General features: G+C 40.2%; 1 protein-coding gene and 1 long non-coding RNA gene across 3 annotated transcripts in view; both read right to left on the bottom strand.

Annotated features, from left to right (window-relative positions):
- LOC141652392 (uncharacterized) overlaps positions 1 to 25,248 on the bottom strand; it is a 278,323-nt gene extending 253,075 nt beyond the window's left edge. For both annotated transcript variants that reach the window (XR_012547184.1, XR_012547183.1), the window contains exons 1-2: positions 25,151 to 25,248; positions 24,984 to 25,051 (exon numbers count right to left, since the gene is read on the bottom strand). This is a non-coding gene — a long non-coding RNA (uncharacterized LOC141652392). The remainder of the gene's footprint in view (positions 1 to 24,983; positions 25,052 to 25,150) is intronic.
- On the bottom strand, positions 6,833 to 8,290 carry LOC141653763 (anthocyanidin 3-O-glucosyltransferase 2-like). Its single transcript, XM_074461608.1, has one exon. The coding sequence runs from the start codon at positions 8,268 to 8,270 to the stop codon at positions 6,834 to 6,836; it is 1,437 nt and encodes a 478-aa protein (XP_074317709.1). The 5' UTR covers positions 8,271 to 8,290; the 3' UTR covers position 6,833.
- Positions 25,249 to 26,477: the final 1,229 nt, after the last annotated feature.

The raw sequence follows: 26,477 nt of genomic DNA on the forward strand, positions 1-26,477 counted from the left end.
TAAGGAGATGGTATTCAATAAAGAGTGGTTTGAATTATTTTCAAAATGTTTCCTCTTTATGCAAATTCAATCCTTTGAGTCTTTAAGAAAACAAAGAATGCTTTTTGCCATTTTAGTGTCAACTTGTCATCATGTGACTTGTCTTTTCTCTCTTTGTTTTCAGAATTTGCATGAGCTTTTAAGGTTATTTTTCAAACCATCTTTCCCTATTCTTACCTTTGCAAAAGAGGCCTTTTTGGTGCAAGTTTTGGGTGGTTGCTATTGCCCTTCACATGTGAGGTCTTTGACCCTTCAAAACCCTAGCAACCCCTTCACTCACCTCCTCTATATAAACCGTGCATCCTCCTCATTAAATCCCCAAGACTTTTCTGAAATAATTCTTTCAACTTTGCAAATTGTTTTTAAAGCTTAAAAATTGTGTTTATTTGCAAAAACCTTTAAAAGTCTTCAAGTGTCTTCAAGTTACTACAGTCGTGGCTACTGTTGCTTTATAATACTAAACTCTCTTGCTTAAGAATTGTTGATCTTGTAAAAGTTGTCCATCTCTATTCTTTGCTAAGAATATGTTAGTGGAAACTTGATCCTATAACATTCTAAGTGTGTTAGTAGAGTTTAGGACGGAGTGGTCTTTAACTCTTGACAACCGGAGTAGGTTGTGAGTTGGCAACCGGAGTAGGTTGCGAGTTGTTGAGTTCTAGGACGGAGTAGTCCTTTAACTCTTGGCAATCGGAGTAGATTGCGAGTTAGCTTGTCATAAGAACGGAGTAATTCTTGTACTAGCTTTGCAACCGGAGTAGGTTGGCGTCTTTTATTACAAGGGTCTTTTAGTTGTCGGAGTAGATCACTAAAGGAAAGTAATAAAAAGGTAGATTGGACGTAGGCACTTGAGTATTTGCCGAACCAATTCAAAAATCTCGTGTTCATTGTTTTTTACTTTATTTCCGCTGCAATTTACTTTGTTTGTTTTGCTTTGCTTTGCTTAACTTTAGAAGTAACAGTTCATCATACTGTCGCATTTGGTCTGCAGTCATATTCCACAAACTGAGACAAATAGATACAGTCAGAACGATTGTTGCTTTCATACTTCAGCAAACATTCATCGTGATACTTGTTCAATCTTTCAATATTATTCAAAGTATCCTCCAATCTCTTTTGTTCACTTAACTTACTTTAATCCAATAAAGTTGAAGTTAAAATTTTTAAAAGAGTACCTAATTCACCCCCTCCCCCTCTTAGGTACTTGAATCCATAAACTCAACAGATATGCATTGGTTGTTGCGTGTTTATGTCAAATTGCCATTAGCATGTATGTAACAAAATCTGGTAAATGGACACGCAGACCAAGTTTCAAGACCATATAATCACAACAAAAGCATCTGGAGGCTCTTGTGATGACTGGAAGCCGCTTTGTAGTAATATTCGGAGGTTAGCTCACTGTTTCAAGGAAAGTGTGAATTGAGGAATGGTGAATGAACTGATGAGAATTTCTAGCCTTTCCCTCCGTAAAAAAAAAAAAATAAAAAAATAAAAAATAAAAGCCTTAAAAAGGAAATCAGCAAAAATATCTCATTGGAAAAACATTATTCAGCTCATTTGAGTACATTAGTGAAGTATAATTAATAGAAAAAGTTGCGAAAATCTAATAAGAAAAAGAAAATGAAAACAACTAGCTTAAAAGGCTTCATTATTGAACTCAAGTCAAGATGATTAATATCTTCTGTAGGGGTATAGAGTGTGCGGAAGCGAATAGATTCAGCTAAAGATAAAAGAGAAATTAAATAAAGATGATAAAATGACACCGGGATTTTTAGGTGGAAAAACCCTCTATAAATAGAGGTAAAAAACCACCGGCGAGAGAGCCAAGTAATTCCACTATAATAAAATGGGAGTACAAGAATATTTCCTCAAAGGCCGATAGATAATAGCCCAAGTATTATACTCTCTACGGGTTAAACAATTATACCCGAAATATAGAAAGAGTGTATAAGAAAGAGGAATGTAAGAGGGAGAAGTAGATATGTTGTGGTGCGTTTTCTCTGCTTGGAGATCATGGGTATTTATAATACCAATTGCTAGTATGAATGCATGTGCCCATATAGAGCTACTTTTGACAAAGTAGGCAAAAGGCGGCAGACATAGCTTCAAAGAAATCATGCAGTAGTATTAAAATGCATTCACACACTGTTTGTATTTCGGCGGAATGGAGACCACCGTCCAACAAATCTCCACCTTGGTCTCCATTTTCGTTGAAAACGCTCTCTTCGCCATGGACACCTTGTTCAGGTATGGATGACACCAGCTAAGTTAAGACAATGATCGAACTTAGTCGCTGAAGTGGCTTGGTTAACATATCTGCAGGATTTTCGGTTGTATGGACCTTCTCGAAAAAAAGAAGATTTCTGCAAAGCAATAATATCTCGGATAAAGTGGTGTCTTATATCAATGTGCTTGGTCTTCGAGTGATGTTTGCTATTCTTGGTCAAGTGGACGGCACTTTGACTATCACAAAATACAACAAGAATGTCTTGTCGTAGACCAAGTTCACTTACCAAGCCCTGAAGCCATATAGCTTCTTTCACCCCTTGATGGCAAGCAATGTATTCTCGCTTTCGTAGTTGACAATGCCGCAATGGCTTGTAATGAAGAATACCAACCGATAAGCAGAGCCACAAAGTGTAAAGATATAAGCGGAAAGTGATCTTCTCCGATCTAAATCACCACCATAGTCTGCATCAACATAACCGACTATGCCTCCGGATCGCTCTCTGTCGATCAAATACCAAACCAACATCGATTTAACCCTTCAGATAACGAAGAATCCATTTAACGGCTTCCCAATGTTCTTTGCCTGGATTGTGCATGAATCTGCTAACAACACTAACAAAGATGCGCCAAATCTGGTCGTGTGCACACCATGGCATACATTAAACTTCCAACGGCATTTGAATAAGGAACATGTGACATGCGCCTTTTACCTTCTTCTGTTTGTGGACACTGTTCAGATGACAATTTAAAGTGAGCGGCAAGTGGAGTAGTAACAGGTTTACAATCTCGCATATTAAACCTGTCCATCATCTTCAGGACGTATTTCTTTTTTGTGAGAACAAGTTTCCCCGCCCGACGATCCCTACTAATCTCCATTCCAAGAATTTTCTTGGCAGGACCTAAGTCCTTCATATCAAACTCACTGTTCAACTGAGCCTTTAACTTGTTGACAAGAGACTTGTCTCGTGCCGCGATCAACATATCATCGACATAAAGTAACAAGTACATGAAAGACCCATCGACGTCTTCGAAAATAAACACAATTATCATAACTACTCCTCGAGTAGCCATGTCCAACCATGAAGGAATCAAACCTTTTGTACCACTGTCTTGAGATCGCTTTAGACCATAAAGAGACTTTTTCAAACAAAGATACATAGTCCTCTTTACAGGGACAACAAAACCCTCGGGTTGATGGATATAGATTTCCTCTTCAAGATTACCATGAAGAAAAGCAGTTTTGACATCTAACTGCTCCAACTCTAAATCATGCAAAGCAACTAGAGCAAGTAATATACGAATTGAGGTGTGACGGACAACAGGAGAAAATACCTCATTAAAATCAATGCCTTCCTGTTGATCAAAACCTCTGACAACAAACCTTGCTTTGTACCTTGCATTCTCAACACCTGGAATGCCTTCTTTTCTCTTAAAGATCCACTTGCAACTGATAGCTCTGTTACCATCTGGTAACTTCACCAGATCCCAAGTTTCATTCTTATGAAGACTCTCAATCTCTTCTTGCATAGCTGCAACCCATTGTGCTGAATCTCCATTGGAGGTAGCCTCAAAATAACTTTTAGGCTCATCACAATCATCAACTTCTTGTGCAGCGGCCAAAGCATAAGCAATATTAGCACTTTGGCCAACGTATCTTTGAGTCGATTTTCTTGGTCTCTGTTCAGGAAGATCTCGAGCCATAGACCACGGTTGTGGTAAACCTCGTCTTAGAGGTTGACGTTGCTGTTGTTGTGGACTTCTGTGGTCGGTGGTAACAGTTTCATCATTGGAATTTGGTGGAGGGCAGGAAGTTGGGACATCTTCCTCCGCAGTATTCTTGGTGCGACCTCAAACTCCACCTTCTCTACGGTACTCTCTGTATCATCCGTGCCAAAGAGGGGAAGCAACAATATCTCTTCGAGGAAGATAACAAAGCATTCTCATGAAAGGTTACATTTCTACTATGAAAGGTTTTTCGAGACTCAGGGTCATATAAACGGTACCCTTTAACCCCTAAGCCATAACCTAAGAAAATGCATTTTTTAGCACGAGGTTCCAATTTTCCCTCGTTTACATGAGAATATGCAGGACAACCAAATATTCTGAGATTAGAATAATCAACAGGTTTACCTGACCAAACTTCTTCCGGAATATCACGTCTAACGATCCGTTTGGGAGCGGTTGACCAAATAGCATGCGGTGCTAGCCGCTTCAGCCCAAAACTCTTTTCCCATGCCGAATGAGAGAGCATGCAGCGAACTCTCTCCAAGATAGTTCTGTTCATACGTTCTGCGACTCCATTTTGCCGAGGAGTACCGGAATGGTGTGATGTCCGGCAATACCTTCCTTTTTGCGAATCGATTGAAATCATTTGAACAGAATTCAAGACCATTGTCCGTTTCTCAATCTTTTGATCTTCTTACCGTCTGGTTCTCAATCAAGACTTTCCACTCCTTGAAAGTGGAAAACACTTCGGTCTTGCTTTTAAGGAAATAAACCCAAAGCTTTCTTGAGAAATCATCAATAATGGTCAACATATAAAAACATCCTCCTTTTGAAGGAACTCTAGAGGGACCCCAAAGGTCAGAATGGATGTAATCCAATGTACCTTTGGTTCTATGAATGCCCTTTGAGAAGCTTACCCTTTTCTGCTTACCAAAAACACAATGTTCGCAGAAATCAACCTTACCGGTACAATAGCTTCCGATGAGTCCTTTTTTGTTGAGGACACGCAATCCCTTCTCACTCATGTGGCCCAATCTCATATGCCACAATTTTGTGCTATCAGTGGATGAGACAACTGCTGCGGAACCCGAAATGGTTGAACCCCGCAAAGACATACAAGCTACCCGATCGATTTGCCTTTAACAATACAAGAGAACCTTTGGACACTTTCAAAACTCCACCTTGGTGAATACTTACACCCAAGTGATTCAAGAGTGCCTAACGAAATGAGATTCCGTTTTAAATCGGGGACGTGTCTGACACCCGTCAAGATTCTAGTAACACCATCATGTGTTTTAATTGTAACTGTACCTTCACCAACAACTTTGCATTGAGCATCGTTGCCCATCAAAACAAGACCACCATCTACGGGTTTGTAGGTGGAAAACAGATCTTTATTAGGTGACATGTGAAATGTACAACTTAATCAAGTATCCACTCATTTATGGACCTTTGGACAATGTCGTGACTACTAATAACTCCCCATCGACTCGGACTCAACAACACTAGCTTCAAAGATGGTGATCGGGTTGTTTACCTTTACCCTTATCATCTCTTTCTTGCTTATTTTTCAATTTAAAGCATTCAGAGACTTCGTGACCTTTTTTCTTGCAATAACGACAAAACTTAGAGTTTTTAGCTCTAGACTTTGACCTGGACTTATTGTTTCATTATTACCCTTTTCAAAAGTTCTCCCTCTAATAACAAGCCTTCACCCGAATTTTCGAATGAATTTCGGTATCAAATTTTTCTTTTGACAATAAGTGGGACTTGACATCTTCAAAAACTAATGTATCATTGTTTCCATACAACATGATTTCTTTGAAGTGTTTATATGAGGGTGGTAGTGAGACAATAAGCAAAACGGCTTTATCCTCATCTTCGATAGTGACATCTAGGTTCTCCAAATCTACTAAAATAGAATTAAACTCATTTAAGTGAGTTTGTATGAGAGTACCTTCTGACATACGGAGTGTGAAGAGACGCTCCTTGAGACGGAGCTTATTTGCGAGGCTTTTGGTCATGTAGAGGGACTCCAACTTAGTCCATATTCCTTCGGCGGACTTCTCTTTAATGACCTCCCGCAACACTTCTCGTGATAGACAGAGCTGGATCACGGACAATGCCTTCTCATTAAGTTCTTCCCATTGATCATCCGTCATAGTGGCTGGTTTCTTTGATTTACCATCTAAGGCTTTCTTTAAACCATTCTGGATAAGAACGGCTTGCATTTGGACTCGCCAAATTGCAAAACTAATTTTACCATCAAATTTCTCAATGTCGAATTTGGTCGACATGATGAAATATCTTAGCTGAATATAATACGGCTCTGATACCAATTTGTAGGGGTATAGAGTGTGCGGAAGCGAATAGATTCAGCTAAAGATAAAAGAGAAATTAAATAAAGATGATAAAATGACACCGGGATTTTTAGGTGGAAAAACCCTCTATAAATAGAGGTAAAAACCACCCGAGAGAGCCAAGTAATTCCACTATAATAAAATGGGAGTACAAGAATATTTCCTCAAAGGCCGATAGATAATAGCCCAAGTATTATACTCTCTACGGGTTAAACAATTATACCCGAAATATAGAAAGAGTGTATAAGAAAGAGGAATGTAAGAGGGAGAAGTAGATATGTTGTGGTGCGTTTTCTCTGCTTGGAGATCATGGGTATTTATAATACCAATTGCTAGTATGAATGCATGTGCCCATATAGAGCTACTTTTGACAAAGTAGGCAAAAGGCGGCAGACATAGCTTCAAAGAAATCATGCAGTAGTATTAAAATGCATTCACACACTGTTTGTATTTCGGCGGAATGGAGACCACCGTCCAACATCTTCAGTGTTCAGTGATCTCTGCAATGAATCGGGTCAACCAAACCCGAGAAGATCCATCATCTGTTTGCAAAACTTTCCGACTCAACTCGCTTATCTCCCTCACTCTTCCCCTCATTTTGTCGTCCATATTCATGAGTTTCCTGACACCATTCTCTACCTCCTCTGCTTTCACCAAACAATTCCCTTTCTTAAAGTCCCATCGATAATCCATTTTAATTTCCACGGCTAATCCTAGTTCCTTAACTAGCGTAAACGCGTTTAATTGTTGTTCCGAATACATTGGCCATGTGGCTAGTGGTACTCCGAACCAAATACTCTCGAGTATGGAGTTCCACCCACAGTGTGACACGAACCCGCCTATTGCTTGGTGGGCTAGAACCGCAGCTTGGGGAGCCCATGGGATTATTTTCCCTCTATGGGCTGTTCGGTCCATGAAGCCTTCTGGTAGGGCATCCTCAAATATCATGTTCTCACTTGGTGCAACACCGAATGTTACTTGGACCGGCTTTCTAAGAGACCACAAAAACTTATGACCCGACCGATCTAGACCCTCAGCTATCTCCTTAACTTGTTTTGCGTCAAAGAAGCCCAAGCTCCCGAAGCATAGGAACACTACCGACGATTTTGGTTGACCGTCTAACCAACTAAGAATGCTGTCCTCGTCACTAGACGATTTAGAATCGCCACGGCTCTCTAACGATAATAGAGGGCCCACAGGATAAATTGTAGGAACATTGTGTTGATTTTGTAAAGCTTGAAGAGTGAAAGACTCCAACTCCATAAATGAATTGACAAGAATACCCTTGGCTTCTCTAAATTTTTTAGCAAGATTAAAGAAAAACGGAGGCCAAACAGCATCCTTCTCAACTAACAGCATAGGCAGGACCTTAGTAGGTACCGGGTTCATAAACCCCGGTAGATCCGAAACACTTTCCGGATCATCCGTCAACCCGGTGACAGCATCTATCCCTTGTTCATCCGCAATCTCTTGAAAGTGGAATATGGCGTCTAAGAAGTTAGCCCCAGAAGTGAAGTAAATATAAGAAGGGATGTCGAACTCGTTAGCAACATCAATCATGGACGCATTCATAAGGTCGAGTACGAAGGCAGCGGGTTTGGATTTGCGATCCTGGACCGCTTTTTTAACAAGAGGATGCTGGAGCTGGATCATATTACCATAAAATGCCGGGTCAGTGGGGTCAGGTGGGTTCGAAAGAGGTGGCAGAGTATAGAAGTCGATTTGGTGTGAGTCGAGTTCACGTGATTGGAACTCAATGTAGGATTGAATTTTGGTGGGTTCGAACTGGGGAATGTGGTAGATTAGGACTACAATTGAGATGTCCGGATTCGTTTGAACAATGAGTTTAGCGAACTCGACTGTTGAGAGTAAATGGCCCATCCCTGGTGCAGGGACAATTACTAGCTCAGTTTTGGACATTGTATATGTTTTTTTGAAACTAATAAGAAAATAAAGGTGCAAGACGTGAATATATATAGATAGATATATGGGTTGAATGGTTAACAGAAGTTATGGTTTGTTGAAGTCATGGCTTACGTGAGGAAGTAGTCAATAGGCAAGTGTTCTTTCACGGTCCACCTATGTGGGCTGGTGCAGGCTAGGTTGCACGGACACTCCTCCTAATCGGCGTTCCTGTGTCGGACACCCGTGTCGGACACGACACTCGCCGGACACACGTCAAAACGTGTTGGACACTTGTAAAACCGTGTCTAACTTTCATCTTTTATTTCGGCACGTGTCCGACACGTGTCCATGGTATTTTGAGCCGTGTCCTTGGTATTTGGACACACCTGGCCTCCAAACGGAATCAAGTTGAATTTAAGTTAAATGGCGAGAATTGTTATATGGTTAAATTTGGTGGGGAAATAAGTTGAATTGGAGACAAATGATGTTATTTAGACTAGTAATAATGAGATGTCGAAATAGATTGATTATAAGTTGGTTTTGGTTTTGGTTTTGGAAATGAGAATGAGTTATAATTAACGTAAGTTTTACTTTCACTTATTTAAATTTAATATTCAACACTTTTTCAAAAATAAAATCACACATATATAACTATAGAATATTATATTTTATTAAATTTAAATGCCGTGTCCCGTGTCCTAAATTTCATGGGATGCCGTGTCACGTGTCCGTGTCGTGTCCGTGTCGTGTCCGTTTTGGTGCAACCTAGGGTGCAGGTAGGTGGTAGCCGGCGGGCAGCGGTTAATATACAGTGGAAATTATCTCACCTCCTGTATCACAACCCTTTTTCATAAGGGTCTCGTTGGTTTCTAGATGACGTGTATCACAGCCAAGGAGATAATCTCCGAGACACATTTTTGAGGAGAAAAAAGTAATAGGAATATTTATAATAGTTGGGCCTCAACCATCACCTTAAGGTTTTGGTTGAGTTGGTTCATCTATCAAAAAGAACATACATCGGATGTACTACCTCCAACTTTTTTATTTTTTGAGCATATATGTATTTTTTTTGAGCTTATTACCTCAAACTTTATTTGTTTTTGAGCATATGTGTATTTTTTTGAGCATAATAAAGTTTATAAGTTAGATTTTAATATTTTTTCCGTCAAAACTCAAATTTAACTAAACTTGTATGTACTCCCTCCATTCAACTCTACATGGCACTTATGCTTTTAGCACAAGTTTTAAGAAAGCAATAAAAAATTGATAAAAAGTACAATTGCTTTATAAAACTCAGCTTTATTAGGGGAAATGTAGCTGAGATTAAGAGTAGTATTAGGGACTAAATTTCCCCCCAAAAATTACAAGATTTTAAAAACCCCACCAATTGGTGTGTTTTTAGTATTTTCCCTCCAAAACCAGTCAAGTCACAAGTACAAATGGAAAACACCTACCCTAAGTAAGTTCTCATCCTTCATAACACCTCAAAACAAGCAACACCTCCATAAACTTCATCATTTCAGTAAAAAAAAAAATGAGCTGTTGTAAAATTACAGTCCTTGCAAAATTACAGCCCTTCATAAATTACAGTCCGTCATAAATTACAGTCCTTCATAAATTACAGTCCACAAAAGTCGATAAAATTACAGTCCATCGACAATATTACAGCAAAGTTTCTGAAAATTACAATAAAATTACAGTCCTACAAACATTACATAATCCTCAAGAAAATATGGGAGCCAAGTGTCTCTCTGAAAAATCCAGTTAGAAGTTGCCATCTTCTTTCGTAAATCAAAACAAGGGAAGCTCACACGTGGTGATATGAAGGAAGTAGCTGACAGATACGGTGTAAAGGTTAAAGCAATTTCCAGAATTTGGAAAATGGCAAAAATACCAAGAGAAGTAGGTCAAGCATTAGATGTGAAGAGCAAGAGAATGGGTAACACAAATAGGAAAAGAATACTACCACCTATTGAGCATATTAAAACATTGAAATGGGGTCAAAGAGACACCATGGAAAGAGTCTCCAAAAACACAGGAGTAAGTGTTGGAACAGTTCACTCTTGGGTATGCAAAGGTTTATTAAAACCACATTCAAGCCCACTGCATCCTCACCTCAATGATGCAAACAAGTTACATAGGTTAAAGCATGCTTTGAAGTGTTTAATAGTTGAACATGTTCAAGCAGATTTTTTAGATCTTAATGCAATGCCAATCACAAAAATTAAATTTGCAGAAATGAGTCATATAATCCACATGGATGAGAAGTGGTTTTACATTAGTTATGATGGTCATAAATTTTATATAGTTGAAGGGGAAGAGATACCATATAGGAGTTGCCAATCCAAGAGGTATATCACAAAGGTAATGTTTATGTGTGCAGTTTGTAGGCCTATATATTCAGAGGATGGAGAGTTGCTATTTGATGGGAAAATTGGAATGTTCCCTTTCACAAAACAACAACCAGCAGCAAGGGCAAGTAGAAACAGGCCAAGGGGTACAATGGAGACGAAGCCTATTGATTCAATTACAAAGCAAGTAACAAGGGAATGCATCATAGAACAAGTTATACCAGCTATCAAGGCTAAGTGGCCTGAAGGAGCAAGTAAAAACATTTTCATTCAACAAGATAATGCAAGGCCTCACATAAAGAACAATGATCAAGCATTCATGGCAGTTGCAAACTCAGAAGGCTTCAATATTCAGTTAACTTTTCAACCTCCTAACTCACCAGATTTAAATGTTAATGACCTTGGGTATTTTAGGGCATTACAGTCATTACATTCCAAAGAAGCAGCCAAATCAGTTGATGAATTGGTCAATTCAGTCATACAAGCATATGTTGATTATGATCATATAAAACTCAACAAGGTTTTCCTAACACTTCAGTCAGTAATGGTTGAGATTATGCAAACTAAGGGTCATAATGACTTTGCAATCCCCCATATGGGTAAGGATCATCTAATTGCCCTTGGCATATTACCAAGAAATTTGGAGGTCAATGAAGAATTGGTGAAAGAATGTATTGGGTATTTAGAAGGAATAGGTCAAACAGAAGGTCTAGAGTACTTAATGGGTGAACTAGGATACAATGTTCAACCATTAGTTGTTTAGAATATTAAGGGTATGTAATGCAAGACTTAGGAACATGTTCAAGTATTTTGAAATTTGTTTACAGTATAAACATTTCAATGCTAAGATATGTTTAGCTTGTAATCAAATAATGAACATGTAATGGTATGTAATGCAAGACAATCTAATGCAATTTCAGTTTTATGTGAAGTATTAAGCTCATTTTACAGTTCAATTACCTGCACTAACATAAACTCTCAGGCCTAATTGGCCTCATCATTGAGTTATGTGAAGTAATAAGCCTTCCTACACAGCCACAAGTGAAGGTACATAATGCTAAAACCATGAAAATACAGTAATGCTTTTGGCAATTTAGATGGTTTAACACACACACTCATTCAATTGTAGACCATATGGTGGCTTAACTACTTTAACAAAATGGCCAATGATGTTCTGTTTTAGCTATAAACTTGAAAGTGCTCTCAAACCATTAAGGTACACATCATCACTGAGCTACCTCTCAGACCATTAAGGTACATCATCACTGAGGTTTAAAAACAACAAAAATTACAATCCTTCCAAAGAAAATTACACAATCATCAAACACCCATTGAGATTGACATAAACTCTCAGGCCTAATTGGCCTCATCATTGAGTTATGTGAAGCAGTAATGCCTCCTACACACACACCCAATGAAGGTAGACCATGCTATATCCATTTAAAAACAGTACTGAAAGAGGCAACAACGAAAACATCTCTCATATCAGTTCAGGAACTTTAATCATTGAGCAATTACTGCCATTTAGATGGATAAACACACACACCCATTCATTGGTAGACCATGTGGTGGCTAGACTACTTTCAGTAAATGGCCCTTACCTACAATTCATCACAAAAGCCTCTCTGTCCATTTGGGACCTTCATTGAGGACAACAGAAATACTGAAGACAAAGCAGGCCAAGTTAGAGGCAATTAGACAATTATCAACATCAAAACAGGTCAATGTAGAGACAATTAGACAATTACAGATGAAATATTTTAACAGTATCTATCTAAACAACATTATTTGTTCACCAAAATTAAAAGAAGATAAAACACAGCCCAACATGCAGAACCATCGACAACAATTTAACAATTAAACATGCAATCAAATTGGAAAAATAGCTTAAAAGTTTAAGAGATAGAAATAGACCTCCTTATTTAGACGATTTTTTAAGTCTAGCAAGATATCTTTCCTCCAACTGTCTCATTCTAAATGAGCTTCGTGTTTCAGGTAGTTGCTCAGGTAGTCTCTCAATTTTTTCAGGCGATTTCCCAGAAGACATACCCCCATCATCAACACGCTTCCTCTTTAATTCGATTTTTTCCCTAAATCTGTCCGCATATAGCCAAAATTTAACCGTGCTGGGTGATAACGGCGCAGATTCTACTTCTTCAACCCTTTTCCCATCAGATCTACCCCCACCTTCAACATCAGTGACAACATCCAACACACTCTTATTAGGAACAAAGAAATCCGGTTCCTCAAACTCCGTTTCAGGAACATACATCCCAATACCGTCCTGATCTAGGGAGTCGGGAACAATAACATTAAGAGGAGGAGAGTAAGGAACCGCGTCTTCATCATCTTCATCAATATCAGACGAAACATAACGATAACAACCAACACGATCCATGTTAAATTAATAGCAACTGATATTAATCGCAGATTTTATGAGGAGATTATGAGGAGATTATAGAGAGAATGAAGGTTAATACTGTATGATATTAATCGCAGATTTTATCATAGAACAATTAATCGCAGATTTTTTAGAGAGAATTTATCGCAGATCTTAGAGAGAATGAGGCGGCAGAGAGAGGATAAGGGAGTTTAGGGTTTGTGAGGATGAGGGAGAGGAAGTTTCGAGATACGGAGTAATGAATGAGAGAGATGGAGTGGGTGAGATAATGAGAGTGTATTGAATGAGAGATGGAGTGGGTGAGAATTTTGAACGGTTTTGGGTAGGATTGAGTGGGCCAGATTTTTTTTTGGAGGGAGTTGTTAGTGAATTGGGTTGGGTTAGTGAAGTGGATTTGGGTTAGTTGTTAGATTAGGGTAGGTTTTGAGGGATAATTAGAGTGGGCCAACAATGGCATAATGTGTAAATAAGAAGTTTGTATTAGGATAGAATAGGGAAGTAATTTGCCAATAAAGGAAAGTGGTCATGTGGAGTTGAATGGATCAAAATGGTATAGTGGCCATGTAGAGTTGAATGGAGGGAGTAATGTTTATGAGTTTTATTGTAATTTTTTAGAGCTTAATGTTTAAGTGAATAAACTCAGAAACTTCATAGTGAAACTCAGAAACTTTAAAACAAAACTCAAAAACTTTATTATAATGCTCAGAAACTATAGAATTGGAGGTAGTACATCAGATGTATAATCCTCTTACTGCATTTTTGGGTCTTGTTGCAGGTATTTCTCCGAAGCTTTGTCTATTAAGAAGAGTAATGATTGCTTTTATCCTTTGGCGAGCACTAATCGTCCATTCTAGCACGTTGTGGATGTTGAAGTTGATTTCTGTGTTCAGCAATCCGTAGCCATCAACACACTTCTGTTATCCAATGTTATTTTTTGTCTTAGTTTACGGTAGTAGTAAAATAAGTGCATTTGACCAAATGATTCAAATGCCACCTGTATAAGAACTTTTTCCACAATTGCCAAAAAAAAAAAAAATTCATAAATATGAAAAGCTCCCTGCTTAAAATATAAATATTTGTTTGACGTAATAAAGGGGTAACTGAACCAATTGGAGGGTATTCAATATTTCTGTAATATTAGAAATAAAAATATCGAAGAGGTTTTAGCCTATTGGTTATGGTGTATCAAGATTGTTCCGGGTGTAATTCCGGAGCAGAATTGTGTCCACTTGAGCTTGTAGAATGATGTCGTTGCTCGTCTCTTCCTTTTACTCTTTCCTGTAAAGATGAACAAACTGAGGGCTCGGCTTGGGGCCGAGCGTACTCACTCCGACGCTCAAGTCAGTAAACTTAGAGAGATAAGTTGTATGTTTAACTTGGCCAAGTATATTGTAGAGAGATAAGGGAGTTTTATACCAGATTTTCCCGTTGATTTCTCAATGAGAGATGTGGAGTATTTATAGACTTTCACCTTTTGTCACGTAGTGGCCAAGTGGCGTAGCAGGTGGAAAGACTGTCTTACCCTCGGCCGAGGGACCCATGACAGGCCGGCAGGCCTGGTTGACTCCATGCCGAGAGGACTGGATGTGAGTATACGGATATGCCTCTCGGCCGGCTAGTTGCCGAGCCGAGACCAGTGACAGCCGACAAAGCTTTGTCGGTTAGGCCGTTTTTCTTTTGACTTGTTGTCTTTTAGCTTTGACCTTGGTCAATATGTTGACTTGGTCAGCGGGTGCAGAATATGCCCCATCAATTTGCCCCCAGCGTAGTCTATGCCGTGGTATGGACCTTCGATGCGTGTTGAGCGTATTCTGCGCATGTCGAACTTCTTCCTCGGCTTGGTCCTGTTCAGATGCTTTCTCCAATGGCTGGTCGGTTAAGACCGTCACGGGATGTGCGTCGAAGTAGGGTTTCAGCTTCCTTGCGGCAACGACAACGACGATGGCTGCCTTTTCGATTAGTGGGTAATTTCTTTCGGCGGCCAGCAGTGTATGGCTGATAAAGTAAATTGGGTATTGCTTCGCTTATTTTCTTCCTCGACGATTACAAGACCGACCGTGGCCGAGGTAATCGCTAAGTATAGATATAGCGTCTCCCCCAGCGTCGGCACGGACGGGGTCGGCGGTGTCGAAGGTGGGCTTTCGGTTGCTGAAAGCCGTGCTCTGTTCCTCCCCCCAGCTAAAGTTTTTATTCCCCTTCAGCACTTTAAAGAACGGAGTGCTCTTGTCGGCCGACCGAGAGATGAAGCGGGCGAGAGCCGCCATCCTTCCGGTCAGCGTCATAACCTCTTTTCGATTTCTCGGCTCCGGTAGGTCTAGTATTGCTTTGACTTTCTCCGGATTGGCATCAATTCCCCTGGCGCTGACAAGCACGCCGAGGAACTTGCCGGCCCGGACACCGAAGTTACATTTCTTTGGGTTAAGCTTCATTTTATATTTCCTTAGTGAACAAAATGTCTCGCCTAAATCGGCTAAGTGCTCGCTGTCAGACTTGCTTTTTACAATAGCATCGTCGACGTAAGCCTCGATGTTTCGCCCTTTTTTATTTTGGAACACTTTGTCCACCAACCTAGTGTAAGTTGCGCCAGCGTTCTTCAAACCGAACGGCATCATTTTATACATGAATGTGCCGTGGATCGGTGATGAATGCGCATTTAGGCATATCTTCCTCGGCCATAAATACCTGATGATACCCTGAGAAGGCGTCTAGCAGGCTTAGCATAGTGTAGCCTGTCGTGGCGTCAATTAAACCATCTATTCGAGGCAAGGGATAGCAATATTTAGGGCACGCTTTATTAAGATTGGTAAAATCAACACACATCCTCCACGCCCCTGACGATTTCCTCACCATTACAACATTTGCTAGCCACTCAGGGTAAGTACAAGGCATGATAAAGCCTGCCGCTAATAATTTGTCTATTTCAGCTTTGATGGCCTCATCCTTCTCGGCCGAGGAGTTCCTCATCTTCTGCTTGACCGACCGAGCGGTGGAGAGTACGTTCATCTTGTGAACGATCACCCTCCGGCTCACGCCCGGCATCTCGGCGGTTTGAGTATGCGAAGACATCTTTGTTCTTCCTCGCAGGTCTAGGAGATCAGCCCGAATTTTGGCTCCAGGTTGACACCGACAGTTACGGTGCGCCCTGGGTCAATTTCCACTTCCTCAGTCTCGGCTCCTTCGACCATGCCGACATTGGTATTCATCGGTTCGCCCTCCTGCTGCAAGGATGGACTCTTCCCTTTCTCCGATTTCTTCGCCACTTTGAGGGATTGCATGTTGCACCCCCTGGCAGACACTTGGATATTGACTATTTCATCTTTCTCGTCCTTTGAGACGAGCTTTTGTGCTTCCCCCCGGTCCGAGACGTACATTAATGTCAGGGCCCGGATGGACATCACTGCATCGGCCTTGCTCAAAGTGACCCGGCCTATGAGAATATTGTAGGCAAACGAACCATCGATAACCACGAACTCAGATAAAACATTTTTAGCCGCATCCGCTTGGCCGAACATCACCGGCAGTCCCGATTGACCCCAGGGGGTACAGGCCGGCCCAGAGAAGTCGTATAGCGGGTTAATGCGGGGCTCGGTCTCCAATCTTCAGACCGAGATTAAGAAAGCACTCCCTGAACATGATGTTCGTGTAGGCACCTGTGTCAATCAGGCACCTTTTGATCAAGTGGTTGGCTATATCCAGGTGGACTACAAGCGGGTCGCTGTGCGGGGCGACGACTCCCTCGTAGTCCTTCTTTCCAATGGTTATATCGGGGATGGTGGAAGCGGGGATCGCTGTTTTAGGCACAAAGTTGATGGCTTGGTATAACTCATTTAGGTGCCGTTTGTGCCCATTAGCTGACCCACCGTTCTCGTTTCCCCCGATGACAACCTGGATTACTCCCATCCGTTGGAAAACTGATTTTCTATTTGCCCCGTCGGCGCTTGTTCCTGGGCCTCCAGCTACATACTTGCTGAGGCCCCCCTTTCGGATTAGCTCTTCGATGGCGTTCCTTAGATGTCGACAGTTGTCGTTTTATGGTGGTGTGGCCGTGGTACTCGCAAAGCGGCTTGTGTCACCGTCCCCCTCGCCTTGGGGGCCTTGCCCACTTCTGTCCATCATTCTTGCTTAGGGTAAAGACCTCGGCTGGAGAGGCGACCAGGGGGTGAGACTACTGCACCGCTTCGGTAGTATGGTCCCGAACTCCCCCGCGCCCGCCGAGTGTGTTTCCTATTAGATCTCTCGGCCGTGACCTATTCCCGTCACGGCGACCTTCATCTATGTTGTCCCGGCGGCTCTTCCTCTCTGGGTGCCCAGCTTCACTGTGCCTTTGCCTGTGTTTTGTGACAGATCTTCCACCTTTACGGCTCGGTCGGCCATCTTTCTCGGCGGAGTCTAAGTTGAGGTCTTCGCACTTGATCGGCTCGTTTTTGAACTCGCCTTTCGGGAGGCCTTTCATCAACGCGAAGGCCGCCGTTCGGTGTTCGGCTCACGGATCGCTTGAACCTTAGCGTCGAATCTTTTCACGTAGCTTCGGAGGGACTCGTCCTCCCCCGGTCGGATAGTTAGGAGATCCGATGTTTCCACGGCCCTTCTCTTGTTGCAAGCATCTTGGGCTATAAAATTGTCTCTCGGTAGGCATAACAAAGATAACGAGCCATTAGGTAGCCCCTTGTACCAACTCGAGCCATCCCATGCAGGGTCGTTGGGAAGACTCGGCACCACACCTCATCAGGCTGCTCCCATACCGACATGTACGACTCGAAAGCCTCGGCATGGTCGGTCGGGTCGCTATCCCCTTTGTATGATAAGGGCGGCAGGTTCAGCTTAGTCGGCACAGGGATCTCGAGGACATAGGTACTGAGGGGTTGTCTGACCACGTGTCGAATGACACGCGGCGATCGGCTCCTCACAACCTTAGTCCGGCTTATCTCGCTCTAGCGGGAAGGGATTCTTGTCCAACTTTGGTGAGTCGGACTTCTTTCATTCCTTCGGGGCTCGCCTCGTTGTTGCCGCGGCGACGCTGTCCTCCCGCGAGTGGGGGAAGGACTCAGGTCTGCCACTGGCACCACGGGCTCTGCTGGCGTTTTAGCATGCCCAGCTCCTTGTATCGCTCCGGACAAGTTGTTCGGGATCACTCTATGGGCCCTGGTCACTGTGGATGCGCGCCGTCCCCGTCGTCGTGACGGGGGTAACCGCGTACTACGCATCGGTCCAGGAATAGCTTTAATTTGGCCGCATCGACCACATGTCCCATGATAGTGACTTGGTCGGTAGGGGCGGTGTTTCGGCTCTTTCGGCATCCGGCGTCGTGTCGGTGACTCGGCCGGTGGGGGATCGCCGATCTCGTAATTACGGAACGTGTCATCCTGGAAGAATGCGGTTCCTTCACTCTGAGTTTCTTGTTGCTTTGACATCTTCTTAGCTCGCTGAATGTTTTTTTTTTTTTTTTTTTTTTGGTAATGTAGGTGACTAGCTTTTAGTACGTGTCCCCACAGACGGCGCCAATTGTTCCGGGTGTAATTCCGGAGTAGGATTGTGTCCACTTGAGCTTGTAGAATGATGTCGTTGCTCGTCTCTTCCTTTTACTCTTTCCTGTAAAGATGAACAAACTGAGGGCTCGGCTTGGGGCCGAGCGTACTCACTCCGACGCTCAAGTCAGTAAACTTAGAGAGATAAGTTGTATGTTTAACTTGGCCAAGTATATTGTAGAGAGATAAGGGAGTTTTATACCAGATTTTCCCGTTGATTTCTCAATGAGAGATGTGGAGTATTTATACACTTTCACCTTTTGTCACGTAGTGGCCAAGTGGCGTAGCAGGTGGAAAGACTGTCTTACCCTCGGCCGAGGGACCCATGACAGGCCGGCAGGCCTGGTTGACTCCATGCCGAGGGGACTGGATGTGAGTATACGGATATGCCTCTCGGCCGGCTAGTTGCCGAGCCGAGACCCAAGTGACAGGCCGACAGGCTTTGTCGGTTGGGCCGTTTTTCTTTTGACTTGTTGTCTTTTAGCTTTGACCTTGGTCAATATGTTGACTTGGTCAGCGGGTGCAGAATATGCCCCATCAAAGACAATAGGTCACAAGTTCGGGTTCTCCTCCCCATAAATTGTACTTGCATTACCAAAAGTTGGCTGGTGTGAGTGGTAAGGGCTCCCATCTCTTAAACAAGTGGTCAGGGGTTCGATTCCTGACTCTTGCGAATGAAAAAGCCAAATTTGAGAGGGGTCAACCACTACTACAAATCCAGGCAACTACAACGCCCCTTTAACAACGCTTATTCACGAAAATCACCATAAGACGTTGTAGACTGGATGGCGCGAATTTTACTAAACTTAATTACAACGGTTATGTGTTGATAACCGTTGTTATAGGTTTTAACAACGGGTCAAACTTGCACAACCGTTGTTAATATAAAAACTAATAACAACAGTTTACTCTGTAATACATTATAGCTGTAGGTATGGAAATTTTATTAAAGTGCCGAAAATAAAAGAAATAAATTATTTTAAGTTAATATCGAATTTTAGCTTAATTTAATTATATTTGTCCTGTTTAATAGAATATGGATCGATCCATATTGCAAATTGGGTCATTTGGGCTCTAAAGTAAAGCAAATGGTCAATTGGGCCCAAAAGAGAAGTCAAGCTCACAAACAAAGCCCAAACTTCAAATCCATTTATCAAGGGAGAAATTTCTATAAATAAGAGACTTCTCCACCATTTCAAGAAGAGAAAAAAATCACTTTACAAGAGAGAAAATCATTTGTCAAAGTGAAGAGAAAAAGAGACATCAAAAGCTCTTAACTTCTCTCTACAAATCTCATCAATCAAATTAAAGCATCGAAGAGAGATTCAAGTCAACGCGACCCTCTCAAGAAGCTCAAATCAAACTCAAACTAAGCTCAAGCATCAAAGAGAGATTGAAGTCAACGCGACCCTCTCAAGAAGCTAAAGTCAAGCAAGCGAGCCTCGTAGATCGTAGACTCGTACCTTTAATATTGTTGTAGAATCAGTGGATAAAATAGAGGTTGTATACATAACTTTCTAATATTATATAAACTCATTTGTCTATCTGTTTTGTGTTACAGTTTTATTGCAATACAAAATTTGTTGTTACAATAGCCGTTGTTAATAATTTGGCGCAAAGTTAGTGAAAAGTAATTACAACGGTTATATATAAACTCGTTGTAAATACTTTTTAACAACGGTTTTCTAAGGACCCGTTGTTAATATATTATCTAATGACAACGGGTTTATGTGTAAAAACCGTTGTCAATACTTTCCATAATATAAATCACACAAACACAGATCAGCTACAGCCACAAACACAAACCTAACACAAACACAAACATACACAAACACAAACACACACTTTCTCATCGTCTCTTTCTCTCTTTCTCATCGTCGCTTTATCATCTTCGTCACTGTTGTTGTCATCGTCTCTTACTTTCTCTAATTATCAGGTATCGCTTTATATGCATGGTTTTAGGTTTTGTCATCTCAGTCATTATTTTATTTCTCTAATTATTTCATTTGCATGTGTTTTTATCGATCATTATTGTTCTTTCTCTAAGTATTATTCGATTAATTAGTTTTGTCACTGTTGTTTTTCTGCGTTTATTAGCTTGTAAAACAAATTAAATAAAATAAAACAAAGAAGAAGATGATGGAGAGGAATGCATAATAAACTTAATTAATTAATATATAAATACATAAAAACGAATTACATTGCTAAAAATGCAATTCTTAGATATGCATAGAGAGTCTTATTCTCTTCTATGATATCTATCCTCTCCTCCTTTGCTATTTGGAGGTTTCGTTCCGCAGTTACTATATCGTCATATAGCTGCAACATCAGCTGCTCTGTCAAACCATTTTTTTTGGCGTCCTTGAGTGCGGTCCGAGCGTCCTCAAGGTAGCTCCTGTACCTGCCCTCGATGTACAGCAACCGGCGGATGAAACTCTTGTTGTACTCGGTCATAATGCGTGTATTACCGATGGTATCATTCATTGTTGAAGGAAGTTTGGAGTTTGTTTTAAAGATTTAGGGTTTGGAGCAGTTTAGGATGTGGAGATAGTGAGATAATGAAATGGTTATTGAGATAATGCATGAATTTATACTTAGTAATGTGTCGTTTGAGTTGTTTTTTAATTAATATATGTTTAGGAAGTTGTGCCAAATCTTATAACCCTTCTCATTCCATATATTATTGTGTCCTTTCATATGCAGGGATTTGGCAGTAATAATGCATATTATGCATCGGAATTGCAGTAATAATGCATGCATCTAGTAATTTATAATTTTTTTTTAAAAAAAATCAACAACAACGGTTTTTTTTAAAAAAACCCGTTGTCTTTAGTTATAACAACGGTTTTTTTCTACTGTAACCGTTGTTATAACTTTCCCACCAAAATTTAGTCACACTTTCCACAACAGTTTTTTCTACTTTAAACCGTTGTTAATAGTTTTCACAACGGGTTACTTAGAAAAACCAACCGTTGTTAAAACCTTTAACAACGGACGCTTTAACAACGTCCGCTTTTTTATATAACAATGGTTTTTAACCGTTGTTATAGCCTATATCTGTAGTAGTGAACCCATTAAATTGCCTTCAGTATCCCGAAGGAGATTTCCCCAACTGTCGGTAGGGGATACTCCTGGTCAACAAAAAAAATTGTACGAGCATTGTATTAAGTTGTTTAATTACCCAGATCGATTGAATAACCATAATTCGATTAAGCCTAATTAAACGGATAAAAAACACTAGTCGATTGATCAAGATGATCCTAATTCGATAAACCCTTGCTGAAAATATCCTAATCGATTTTAATCGTAATCAATAGTAACTCAAATCCATTTAACACTAGTCGAGGAACCAAACAAGGAATTTGTTGAGGCTAAGAATGTTTCAAAGAATTGGGAAGGAAGTCAAAACGTCTTAAATTTCCTCACAAATGTAACACCCTCATTTATTGCGGAAAAGTAAACACGTAATTCTACAGAAAAAAACTGACAGGATATGTTTGTAATAGGTTCAATTGGGTAAAAACCTGTAATTTTTAAAACCTGAACCTGTTATAAAGATATCCAAAAGGGAAGGTGTCAAACATGCAAGGTCCAAAATAAATCTCATGAATGAAACATCGCTAAAGTCGCGAAACAAAGTTATACAAACCAAATATGAGAAAGGGAGACATATGTCCCTAAAATGTATGTGACATAAAAAGGGTTTAAGGGTCACAATGAAATAAAACCAGTCTAGGTCCCAAGGTTACTTTGCTCGCTAGCTCGTCCATGTACCCCATATATGCATCACCTACCTGTCATTCGCATTTTATACAAATACGAAAGCCACAGTCAGTGGGGAGTAACTCCGAGTTCTCCCAGCCACGAAATGTCATAATTAATATAACATGTAAACATAAGAATATGAATATGAATAACACATAGCCTTAGCATATAGATGCTAGACAATCGTGCTTATCATGTGAACAACAATATAACAACTCATAGTCCTAGCATGTGAATACTAGACCGACTCATACTACACTATCATGTGAATCACATAACATCCAGGAATCCAAACTCTATCAACCATAGCGGGCTTGCATCTCACCTTCTATGATTCATAGAATCATCAAACAAGAAAGAGCAATATATCAAAGACAGGCATAAGTTCTTAGCACCGTCAATAGTCACTCTGTAACTCGAGTCTATACCACGAGGTAGGGAAGGTAATCGAACCGGTATCTTGGCTCAGCGGTTAATATTAATAAAACATGGCCAAGACACAACACAACCCTAGCCTAAAATCTGCGCAGACCTAGACATGCGGATACACACCACCGCACCCAAGACCCACAATTTTTCTAAAACAAAGTGAGTACCCTAAGGAGTCCACCAAAGGGTTGGCTAGTACTTAAGCTGACCACTTACTATCAAAATAAGTAACGAGGTCATGCCCCAACTTGGATATAAATCCACTAGTCAGGAACACAAAGGCTATCAAGCAGTGAACATATACTCGTCAAAGACTATAAAGACCTATCTATGATGAAGGCCGAAATACTCACCTAGGACCTAGTCCCAGCTAGTCCCAGCTTGAATACTTTAGCCCACACCACACAAGACAAGTAAGACACCCACTTAACCATAAGAGGGCAAAGAGTCCAACTTACCAACATAAATGCTAACATTCTATCATGTGAAAGGCTATATAAATGTCTATTCAGCAGACAATCCAACAGTATCCTCAATAAGTATTCAATACCAATTTCCAATTCTAACAATATTAACCATATTAAAAGTTTCGGGGAATCTAGGGCCGTTTCTACAATATAAGAAGCTACTTAAATTAACTAACTACACATGTGAAATAAAAATATAATAAATGGCCTAAAACAAGAAAAAGGCCGATTATCCAATTCATATAAAATTTCATCCAAAGCATCCAACAACCAACATGTGAAATGATAATTACAAATATCAAGGCATAACATAAAACATCCAATCTCACCTCAAAGACAAACCCTCGACCCGAGTCCCGCGACGGGTCATCGGTCAAATCGAGGCTGACTGGTTTAAACCTAGCTGGACCAAACTCGTTCGGTCAACTGCCCACTCAGTCTTGGCACGCTTTGGCCCAAATTACAAATTTTATCGCAATATTATTCTCATGCTATTTCTAATTTCTATCATGTGAAAAACGAATGTAACACATTATCAATCACCTAAACACTTAACAAACAACAGGCAAACATTAACTACTAATGTGACATTAATTCGTCGAGTAACTCGGAATAGTTACCTTAAGCTAGCAAAGAGACAAGCAATAAACTTGAGAAAGCTTCTAAAACCCAAAATTACTCTTCATCTTCAACCACATATGAGTCACCTAAAATAATTATGTGAAAGGACGATATTAACGAATTATCGTTATATAAAATATGAGACGGAAATTAATTTAATTATATTTTAAATAAACCAAACTAGCGTCAAAACAATTTATAGATACGGCCCAAACTCGCGACTTAGCCAGGCATCGCCTAGGCCACGGCCAGGCCCTTTGCCTAGGCCACGGCCAGGCCATCGCCTAGGCCACGGCCAGGCCATCGCCTAGGCCACGGCCGAGGCCACTACCTAGGCCACGGCCAAAGCACACAAGGCCACGGCTAGGTCACGGCCCGGGCCACGGCCAGGCTACAACAGGCCACGGCCAGGCCGCTGCTAGGCCAACCTTATAAAAGTCACTCTCGTCCCAAAAATTAATTCAATCTCAACTCTCTACTCCACCTCTCTCATTACTCCGTCCTACTCATTACTCCGTCTCATAATATAATACTCCATAGTAACTGATTTCCATCTCAATTTCAATATCGATATTGTCAAATGTTCTTTAAAGAACTGCTCAACACTTAAAGTATAACTCTAAGCTACTCACCCACGAGTCAAGGTCAAAAGATACGACAAATCGTCAACAATACCGAGCCATAGTCTTAACGTAGTACGTGCACAATTGTCCAATGTCAAATTAAAGCTACTCGAGCAACCCGTGTCTCAAAGCCATAACAAAACTGAGTACTTAACTCATTCATATGAACTCACGCAAAAGTCCTTTCGAATAATGTAATAAGATCACCTTGCAACATTCACGCTACTACATTACCTATTCAAATTTCACCAATAAACCATACACCAACTTCAATTCATTTACCAACCTTCGTATAATCATATTGCTCATATTATCAAACATTCCATTATTAAAACAGACTAAAACCCATCTCACAAATCAATCCGTCTCACAAACAAAGAAAGTAAAAGTAAGAAATATATATATATTAAGTACTAATACTAAATAATATTACGAAATAGCAATTCACGACATTCAGTTATTCAAGAAAATCAAATAAACGATTAGCACATAGACACATAATCCCGAATAATAGTATTAATAATAGGATCGGTATAATCGTGTTACCTTAAACGCCCCTTATTCTTCGAATAAACGGTCCACAAGGCACGAGCCTCACCCCGGGTCTTCGAATCCTTCATAAAAGGGCAAGAAAACGGAATAAAGAAGATAAAAGACGACACTTTTATAAGACGGCGAAAGACGAAACCACTACAAAAAGGAGACTTTCTTACCTTAAAAGGAGGAGGAAGGAAAGGGGAAGAGAATGGTACAAAAATTATCGAATTTGGTTGAGAATGGAGGCGGGATCTGGGGTTGGAGGTGACGAAAATGGTGGATGTTGATGTCGTTTTTGGTTGATGAAACAATTGCTATTGTTTTGTTGTTGCTGGTGATTCACGAAAAGGAAGGGGAAAAGAAGGAGGGTAGGGTCGGGGGTACAACAACAACAATAAAATAATAATAATAATAATAATGAGACACCAGCTAGCTTGCTAGCTACTAATTATACGTACGTTTCTTCATCGTTAAGTAATTTCGCTCGTTTTTAAAACCGCCTCGAGTTAATAAAATCGGTTTTTAGTAAAAGTTTCAGTAATAAAACGAAATTAATAATAAATAAATTTAATGAGTGGAAATAAAATAAACTCAGCTAGTTAACGGAAATAATACGATATCAGCTTGAATCGGAATTATTAGCGATTTTTACAAAACTAACGGATACTAATAAAATTGCTAATTTAGTGAAATAAGCTCAAAATAGCTAATTGGACGGTTTTGTTCCCAAAATCCATCTCGGGTTCACTTAAAACAACTTTCATAAGGACTCGTAAAGAAACGGAAATTATGAAATAAATAAACCCGAACTAACTTCAATAAATTCGAACTAACTTTAAATAAACTTATTAATGATTATTAAAATTAACGTATCGAATTATGATGAAATTAATTAATTAGCTAAGCATATATATATAAATCGTTAAATGATGTAATTAAATTCAAAATAGCAATTAAAAGAATTTTATTCAAGTTAATAAAATACGGGGTGTTACAATCACCCAATGTTTTTAAAAAAGTTTCGTCCTCGAAACTTGAAAGTAGAAAATGAAAGGTTATAAAGGTAAAACTGGACTTTTGAAATTGGTAACCCAAAATATTAAAAGGTTGCAAATAGTAAGAATTAAAATTCTTCCAAAGTTTCAAATAAAATTTTCTGTCAGAACCAGATTCTCATCAAAGGAACGGAAGTGCTCTCGTTGCGCATTCAAGAACATCACATTCCAAATCAAAGATAAGGTCAAAAAGCAAATCATTTGTATAAATTGAAAATCAAAATACTTTTGAAAACATTAATGAAGAGTTTTCAAAAGTATAAGTCTCATTCATGGAACGAAATTGCCCTTGTCGTGCACACAAGAGCGCTAACTTTCCAAGTCAGAGACAAATTTAAAACAAAAATTATTCGCTGACAAGCGTAGAACGAGTTATCAAACGTTTCCAATAACTAGTTCTAACATCCGATCAACGTTAAAATCAAAATAAGAGAAATGTAATCCACTC

Source organism: Silene latifolia, chromosome 4 (assembly GCF_048544455.1).
Source record: "Silene latifolia isolate original U9 population chromosome 4, ASM4854445v1, whole genome shotgun sequence".
NCBI lineage: Eukaryota > Viridiplantae > Streptophyta > Magnoliopsida > Caryophyllales > Caryophyllaceae > Silene > Silene latifolia.